This window comes from Otolemur garnettii, unplaced genomic scaffold (assembly GCF_000181295.1).
Source record: "Otolemur garnettii isolate 467f Iridium unplaced genomic scaffold, OtoGar3 scaffold00023, whole genome shotgun sequence".
Classification (NCBI taxonomy): domain Eukaryota; kingdom Metazoa; phylum Chordata; class Mammalia; order Primates; family Galagidae; genus Otolemur; species Otolemur garnettii.
This window is the reverse complement of record NW_003852418.1, coordinates 18,031,411-18,040,636: the sequence shown is the minus strand read 5'-3', so window position 1 is coordinate 18,040,636 and position 9,226 is coordinate 18,031,411. Positions and strand designations below refer to the sequence as shown.

Here is a 9,226-nt window from a genome sequence, read left to right as displayed (position 1 = left end):
ATAGGCACCTGCCACAACGCCCGGATATTTTTTGTAGCATTTTGGCTGGGGCTGATTGTGAACCCACCACCCTCGGTATATGGGGCCAGTGCCCTAATCACTGAGCCACAGGCACCACCCCAATACTTTCATTATAAATAAGGTTGGTGACAGGAACAATTGAAAGCCGCATTAATGGACCTAGACAAATATTTTAAAAATTAAATCACTCACTATTTTTTTAAAGCCATATTTAGAAATTCCCAAAGTATCAAAAAAAAAAAAAAAAGGAGTGAATCTATTTTGCCTTACAGATTACATTATCTAAGCACGGGCGTGCACGTGAATATTCTGGAAGGCAGGGGCTGCTGAACCTAAGGCATATTTTGTGCTTTTTGCAACATCTGTGAGCAAGTTTGCAGGGGACTGTCCTCAGGGATATGGCGGTGGCAGTGGCGGTGGCGGTCTTCCTTTCCCGGCCTGGGCCTGGCACCTGGCGCCCACCATTGGTGCCCGGGGACAGGGGTGTGGTGTGGACTCAGTGTACCCCCTGCTTGGGCCAGTGCAGCTCTCGGGCAAACGCCCCTTTGCAGCTTCTGATTTCGTCATACTCCAGACACTTGTTCAGGCCTGGCACCGCAGACCTCCAGCCGATGAAGCCCTGGGTCGTCTGTGGGATTGGCGGAGAGGGAAGAACCTGCGAAGGAAACGCAGGGGGTTTAGTCACCTCGGGTCACAGCCCTAAGAGGCCTGGCCACGGAGGTACCCACTGTGGGCGTGTGAGGCTGGGTTTCGGAAGACAGAAAAGGCAGCATCCCTGTGTGTACTGAAAATAAGCACATCCCAATCAGCTGGCCTCTGAGGGTCACATCTACCTGGAAGTAATGGACATCAAATGGGTTTTAAAATCTTGTAATGCTTAACACATTCATGTCCTCCGGTAAAATAATTTCTATTTAGTAAGAGAAAAAAATTGTTAAAATGCAGAAAAATCAAATACGACAGTTCTCATTGCCCTTTATAAAATATGGGGCAACACTTAGACGGTTCTCTGGCAGCTGCAAGTCATCCCATTTTTATTAGAAAGCTCAATAGGACTTGTGTTTATACACACGCACCTGGACACACACATGCTCCAAACTGCAGGGACCACAGGAATGAAAAACAATTGAACCTAATTAAAAAGACCAAGAAGAAAACGTGGTTCTATCTGTCATGGAAAAGCACACCCTTATGTGTTGATTCCTTGGACAGACCTGACATTTTTTGGAAAGTGAGGGTAACCAGGTGCCCCCCCTTATGCCATCATCTGTTTTGCTCTTATCAGGAGATTTGAACAAAGGCAACCGCGAGGGCTGTTTGTTCTAACAGAAGAACCAAGATCAAGAGGTTTACTAAGCTTTGGGTTCTGAGTTCCTTCTTACTAAGGGAACTTCCACGGAGGAGGTGGCAGGTCCTGGGTGGTCCAGCTGCCCCGTGGTGGAAGCCCCTTAACACATGTTCTTGATGAAGTATTAAAATTGATCTCCAGAGGGAGAGGGGCTGTGTGTGGGGAGGGTCATCAGTGAGCGCCAGCATGGCCAGCTGTGGGCAGATGGCTCAAAGGGACAGAGCTCTCAAAGTGCTTGTCCAGCCAGGCCCCTGGGACTACACAGACCAGCTTCCAAGTCTCTCTCCAACTTGTAAACGAAACGTGATTGAAATCCACCCTGAGATGTTCCGTTTTCACCCACCAGATCGGCAAAGAGATGAAAACACCAAGGTTAACAAGGGTGTTACAACAGTAAGGGCAACGTTGCAGTGATCTTCCGAAAATGCAACTGTACATGCCCTTTGACCCGACAATTACCCCTGGGCATTTATCCCGAGACACCGTAAAAACAACACTGTGCACACCAGGGTGAGTACAAGACCTGCCTTGAGGCCCTGCATGTGTAGCAAATGACTGGATGACTCTCCACGCCCACAGGAGACTCGTTCACCTGTGGCCCATCTGCACCACGGAGCAGCAGTTTAAAAGGAGGAGGCGGCTCTGTTTGCTCCAAGACGGAACAGCTTCCCAGATAAACTTCTAATAGAAAAAGGGGCTCAAAAATATGCAAGGTATGGTACAAGTTGCTGGACGCTGGCCTGTGTGCCTGTGCGTACACCTGCTTCTATGCAAGGGTGCATGGTGGCTGGTGACAGCGGCCCCTGGGAGGAGGGAAGGGGCTTGTCCATTGCTCACTCTTTGGGGGATTACGGGTACCTATTAAAAATAAGTATTTTTTTTTATTGAAAAATAAGTATATTTTTAAAGGCTCTAGTCACCCAAAGAGGGGATGGATGGGAAGGTAGAAACTGGAAGCCATTTACTATTTCTTGGGCAAGGAATTAGGTTCAGAAGGAAGCAGAAGTTCCTTCTCACCTGAATGCTCGTCCCCAGTCTGTACCCCACAGGCTCTGTCTGTTGAGTGCGGCCTCCACACTGGCCCTTCCCCCTAAGCAGGAGTCTCACATAGGAAATAGCAATGCTTCTCTTTGATCTGGCCACTGGAAGCTTCCTCTCTGTTCTTTAACACTCTGGGAGGGGAAACTGTCCCAGTATCTAGGTGGGGCACCTCTTTTGAAGAGAGGGTGGCAGCTGCCACCCCCTGAGCAGGCACTCTTGGGGACAGCGTGTGGCTGAGGGATGGTAAGCAGCTCCCATGCTCTTTTCTGGGGTGCAGCTGGAGGCAGGGGGTTGGCAGAATGAAAACCCAGCCCTGCAAAAATATCAGACCCTCTTCCCGGTCTCTTTGTCCAACCAGCCCAGTGTTCTAGACCACAGGAGAATGAGCTCCTGTTATTTGAACAATCACTGCATTTCTAGGAACCAATTCCAAGGAAATTACTAACCCAGAGCAAAATTCCGGGTCTACTTGCAGTATTATTCCCCCAGATCTCAACCTGGACACAAACTAGATGTCCAGAGATAGGAATATTGTGAAGAAATTATGCCAGAGCCATGCAGTGGAGAAAATTTGGTCGGTAAGATAACAATGATTTATACGCATAGACATAGGAGCACGGAGAGGGGCTGAGGGGACATTGAGAGCAGGGCTCCGGGATCAGACACTCCTGCTGTGTACCTTGGGGAAAGGAATTCAGCCTTCAGCTTTCCCATCTGCAAAATGGGTTTGATGACAATAATATCTTCTAGGGTTGTGGAAATAAGATAACTCATGGAAAGTAACACAGCAAGCAGCTAGGAGATCACAGTAAGAGCTAGCATTTACCAGGGGGTTCCTCTCATAGGTACGTGTGTATGGACATGTAGAAAAGCCTCTGACAAGTGTGCCCTAAAATGCTAACCATGGATAGAGTATATGAGTGTTTTAATTATCTTTTTACTTATGTTACTTTTTTTTTTTTAGCAGTGACACTATTACTTTATAACTGGGGGGAAAGCCCCTCAACATGTCTCAATGGAGTGAATTCATTCATTCATACCCCCAGCAGATACATACCCAGCGGACGCTCACCATGGGCCAGCCGCCTGGGCAGACTCTGAAGGCATTTCAGGAAAAGGCACTTGCCCCTGGCTGCCTTCACCTGGGGCTTTCATCCCCTTTCCCCATCAGTGCACAGAATTACCTTCTCCATAGCTGGGCAGAGGGTAGAACCCATGGGCCAAAATGATGGACCCATGGGAAAAGGCTACATGAAGCTTAACAGTTTCTAGAGGCCCCTGACCCTGTCCACAGCTGAGCAGGACTTGGGGGACACTGCCTACGATCTCTCCTCTCTGGGGTTGCCTGGCCACTCCTGTTCTTCCACCTGCCATCTGTTCTCCCCTCAGCTGCAGAGCGCTCTGGGGCAGCGTTCATGGTTCTGTGGCTGCTTCCAGTGTAGACTGGACTCAAATTGTAATTTTTCCTCAAGCCTCCAAGGTCTAGTGGGGTCTTGCCCAGCCAACTTCTCCATTCACATCCCTTTCCTTCCCATCCCGCCTTCCACTCTGGGTCCCTAAGTTCCAGCCACAGCACCCTCCACGCCCTGCCATTCCAGAAAGCTATCAGCCTGTGCTCTGGCTCCGGCTTTCGTCCATGCTGTTCCCTCTGCCTGGAATGCTTTCCCCAGGGCTGATCGTTCATCCTTCAGTCCTCAGCTTAAAGGGCACCTCCCCTGGGAGTCTTCTCTGACCACCCCATCCTCTCTCATCCTGTAACACGTCACCTGCTTCCTTGGAGACCAGATAACAATTTTGTTGATTTTCTTGTTTAATGTTGGTTCCTCTGACTCAGGCCCATGGCCGGGTCTGGTCTTCTTGTCATCACTGTTTGCCCAACCAAGCACCTGGCACCTGTTGCCTCGCAGTAGCTGACAACCACCACCCACTCCCTAAAAATGCTGGACACTGTTCTACATCCTTCACACACATCGCCCTTGAAACTCTGATGCCACTCACTGAAGTAGGTGAGAGGGAGGACATGGAGACAGAGAGGGCAAGCTGCTTGCTCAAGACCACTCAGGAGGTGAGCAGAACTCGGGTGTCAGAGGTTGGATTCCAAGCCTGGGCCGGTACCCTCCCTGCTTTCCTGTCCACACCCTGTAATTATTTGAGGAACACCTTGAGTCCCTCCTTCCCTGGCTTGGCTCCACTTCTGCACAGCAGGAATCGATGGCCCTCATGTATACAGAGACATCGAGCCTGATAAGTTCCCCATGGCTGGGCTTGGAGACGGTGCAGAAAGGACTCCGCCCAGGCGGGGCACTGCTCTGTTCTTAGCTTTGGCTGTTGGCTTTGTGCACCTTGAGTGATCAATTTCCAATGGGGCTTATTTCGTACTTAGAAAAATGAGTATTAAAAAAATGACTTTTCCAACCTTGATGTATTTCTCCACTGGGGTCACTGGCCGGATTTGAAAACGCTCAGGAAGTTCAATTCTGGGCCGTGGGATGGAAGGTTCTTCTTCACCCTTGATCAGCTAAAACAGAATCCCGGAGATGGGAAACCTCAGGCCGAGGCAGGGGTTGGGGGGGCAGGAGGGGAAGGAGGCATTCTCTGTATTGCTTTCCCCAGAAAGCCACATTCAACAGATGAGTAGGGCTCAGACACATTAGGCAGTGGCCGGTCCCAGTTACTCCTAAAGCCACGAGGAGCTGCAGGCCCTCCCGCTGCTCACCCTCCCATTGGGTTATAGTCCCCTCCAGAGGGATTTGAGAAAGCTCTGCAGGCTATGGGTTTACATTTAAAGATACCAAAAAGATTCCAGGACCCACTCCTTTTCATTTATAAAGTGATTTTTGAACTCTTTGAAAGCCCAATTTAATTATATATATGGAATATTAATATAGACTCTTTTATGCATATTATATTAATAAGAACTCATTTTATGCATAAAACTTCAAATTGTATAACTCTCTAAGAATTAACAAAACTCATTAGGAATGGCATAATTTCAAAGCTAGTGGGGTGGGATGAATTGCAAATGGGGTTTATGCTGCCTCAAATCATGAGAGTTTTGAATTATTCAGTTCTTTAATGCTGTGTCCCTCCAAAGAAATGTGCCTTCCTCAAGTTCTGTCTTGGAGATCCTTTGAGAGGCTGCAAACTCATGGCCACCACCCCACGAAGCCTATAGAAGCAGTCTGTGTGTCTCTATAGTATTTCATACACCTGAGTCACTTAGTCTTGACTTGGAAGATTTCGTTTAAACATTTGATTTCTAGACTCTAGCAGTAGATATATGCCATTGGCCTCCCCATATGATAGCACTCAGCTGGGCGGATGGTGGCTGCCACTTTGGGCAAAGCCAGTGGTTTCTTTGTCCGAGACCCTACTTCCCCCTATCAATCGTGCTTGTCCCCTTCTCCTGCTTCTGTCACTTGTCTGGTCCCTGTAGACTTCTGGAATTACCATCCTGGTTTAGGGAATGCCATGAGTATTTTCCCAGCCATCTGTCATCTGCCCCCCTACTCCCCCCCCCCCCCCGCCTCCAGGCCTGACCAGGTGTCCACATGCCTCTTCCTATTCCATCGGCACCTCAAGTTCGCCCAGGCAGGTGAAGATGATCACCCCATATTACAGATGGGGATTGGAGGGCAGGTAGCCGTGGAATCAGACTGACCAGCCCCTCACCTTGGTGTCGTCTTTACCAGTTGTGTAACTTTACAGTTCTTGTATTTCTTAATCTATAATATGTGTGTAAACAATCACACCCTCAGCACAGGGCTCCTGGTGCGGACGAATGAGCTGTTTCCAGCGAGGCACCTGGCACGTGCCTGGTGCATAGTAAGTGCTCAGTAATTCGTGGAAGGAGGGAACCTTCTGGTGTCTGGGTCAGCAATCTTTGCCTACAACATGCCCTTTAATTTTATTCTTGCAAAATTATAGACTTCACAACCATTCATTCTTCGAAACAATTGATTCTATAGCCTCAGGGCTCATAAGATTTATATTTACCTCCTCGAAGGGGGTTGTTAAAAAACCCCAGTTATGGGGCCAGTTTTGCCGTGCTTCAGATTCAGCCTTCAGACGGCATTTCCTGAAAAACAGAGCTCCTGAGTGCTGGGTAATGCGTGAGCAATGTTCTATCAGCAAACTGTGAAGGTCCATTGGGGAACCTCCCGCACATTGACTGGATAGTCATTCCATGCCAGGGATGGAGCTGGGTGTCAGAGGGAGGGCCCCTACCACTGAACTCCTCCCAACACCGAGGGGGACCCTCTGCTAATGAAGGTACCTGGGAGCAGACAAGTCTGGGGACTGGCTCTGCCCCATAGCCCTTCTAGGTACTGGGTCCCTTATTTGGGTGGCCTCTGTGACCTTTAGTTACAGGCAGATACTGTATGGAGGTACAGAGTAAATACCCTTGTTCTCAGGGAAAAGGCTAACAGGAGGCGAGGGAGGCATCTGTGGTGCAAGCCTTAAGGAGGGCTCGCTCTCAGTTTCCTGCAAGTGCAGACTCAGCACTGCATGACCTTGACCTGGGGCACCTCCTGACATGTCACAAGCCAGGGGCCGCACTTGCCCACCCTTATGCAGCCCTAGCTTTTGCTCCAGGGTCATGTAATTTATGTATAACTACCCAAGAGTTGAATTGCAGTCCACGAACTGGTGTCTCACATTTCGCAAACATCTAATTAAGCATGTGGTCATTTTGATTTTTCTAGTTTCTTCTATTTTGGAATCAATATCGACACATGTCCCCTTCCCTGCCTCAAGTGTCCCCAGGAGGCCCCCATTCTTTGCCCTGGGAGCTGAGAACATGAGATGGAGTCTATTTCTAATCAAGACATAATGTGAGCCACAAAACAATTTTAAATGTTCTAGTAGCCACATTAAAAAGATTATAAAAATAAATACATGATATTCATTTCTTTTTTTGAGACAGTCTCAATCTGTTGCCTACGCTAGAATGCTGTGGCATCATCATAGCTCACAGCAACCTCAAACTCTTGGGCTCCAGTGATCCTCCTTCCTCAGCCTCCCAAGTAGCTCAGAGTACAGGTGCCTGCCACAACGTCTGGCTAGTTTTTCTATTTTTAGTAGAGACGGGGTCTTATTCTTGCTCAGGCTGGTTTCAAACTCCTGAGTTCAAGAGCTCCTCCCGCCTCAGCCTCCCACAGTGCTAGGATTATAGGTGTGAGCCACTATACTCAGCCAGTGATATTCATTTTAATAATCCCTTCTTTCATATGAACCTGTGAAATCTGTTGTTTATGTTACATTTATAGCTCATACCAGTTTGGACCAGTTACATTTCAAGTGTTCAGTAACCCTGGGCCCTGATCACAGAGGAGGAGTCATTTGATTTGGGGTCTGGAAGATGATTAGCAAGTCTGGTAGGAGAGGGAGAAAAAGGCATTTCAGGTAGGGAGAACATCCCCTCCCAGGTAGTGTCTCCTACTGGGGTTACTGGCTAAAGTTTTTTTTTTTTTTTAATTAATAGCTATGTGTATTATGCCAAATGGTACAAGTTTTCCATTTGTGAGAGGAATATAAAGTTGTCTGTAAAATAAATTAAGTAAAACCCCATTTAAAAGCAAATGTGAAGTGAGTGCTACAGGTTTTACTAGGAAATGGTAAACATCACAGGGATGGCAAACAGGACGCCTGATGTTTAGGAGGGAAGCAAGGACGCTTCCTTGTTACTAAAACTAAATCTGAATTCACAACTTCCCTGATTTGGTTAAAACTTCAAAGAGAGGGGAAAATATTTAGCAATCTGATAGAATGTCAATTCGACATATCATTACCCATGCCTGCTGAAGGTAAGCCTTTTAGAAAATGTGCGTATTTTTAAAATTAAAATTTCTTATTCCTCAAAAACCCAGGAAAATAGGGCGATAAAATGCACTTTTGTCTCTCATTCAAATGGAACAAATATTGAGACCTTTTCTTTTCTTTTTTAAAAAGTGGATTATTTAAAAAAATAAGTCAGTTGGCCCTCAGTGAGCAAATCTGGCTGTTGCAGAGCCATATGCAAAATCTCTCACTTCTCTGCCTTCCTGCTGGGTTGGACAGAGGAGGGCGGAAGGCTCTCCTGTCGCCCTTGTGTCCTGAACGCTGTTCCCTTTTATTAAGGCCCCTGACCATCCTCAGCTATGCGCCTAGTGCCCAGAGGTCGACCACCTGCTGGGCTTCATGGGGCAAACTGAGGCCGCCAGGTGGGCACATTTCAGGGGGAACGGCCCTGCCCAGTGGGTTACCAGATGGGGGCGTTACCAGATCTCATCCTGGGCCACAAGGTTCATGCGTTCTGCCGCTGTGGTGCTGAGCGGTCTCTGCGCCATGGGGCCTGGGGTCTTAGTGAGTCTGGCAAGCTCCCGCCTTGGGCGCAGCGCCCTGGGTTGCCAGGGAGACCGGTGCTAGGCAACGTAGGACGCGGAACCGGAGGCAGCCACCGCACCTGGCGGGGGTGGGTCCTGGGTTCCTACCGCGCCCATTGGTTGGTGCTTGCTGCTATCTCTGCTTCAGACGGGGTTTTAGCTCACCTCCCTGCCCACCTGCTCCACTCTGGAAACCCCGGGGGAAACCTGGGTCTAGACCTGTAATCACCACCTGGAGAGTAGGAAATAGCGCATGGACAGCCACCCTCAATGTCAGCCACCCTCTGGCCCTCGTGGAATTTTCCGCCCAGAGATTCGTGTTGCCTCTATTTTAGCTTTTTTTTTCTTTAGGTGAAAATAATCCTTATTTCATCTAAGAGTGGAATTACCCAGTCTTATGGTACGGCTATGGCTATAAGAAACTGCCAAACTTTTCCAAAATGTCTGCACC

General features: G+C 48.4%; 1 protein-coding gene across 1 annotated transcript; it reads right to left on the bottom strand.

Moving 5' to 3' along the window:
* Positions 1-509: 509 nt before the first annotated feature.
* CUNH20orf85 (chromosome unknown C20orf85 homolog) lies at positions 510-8,785 on the bottom strand. The gene is made up of 4 exons (XM_003787728.2): positions 8,672-8,785; positions 6,407-6,488; positions 4,827-4,928; positions 510-676 (listed from the first exon to the last, which is right to left on the bottom strand). Exons 1-4 carry the CDS (start codon positions 8,737-8,739, stop codon positions 518-520), a joined length of 411 nt encoding a protein of 136 aa, XP_003787776.1. The 5' UTR covers positions 8,740-8,785; the 3' UTR covers positions 510-517.
* Positions 8,786-9,226: the final 441 nt, after the last annotated feature.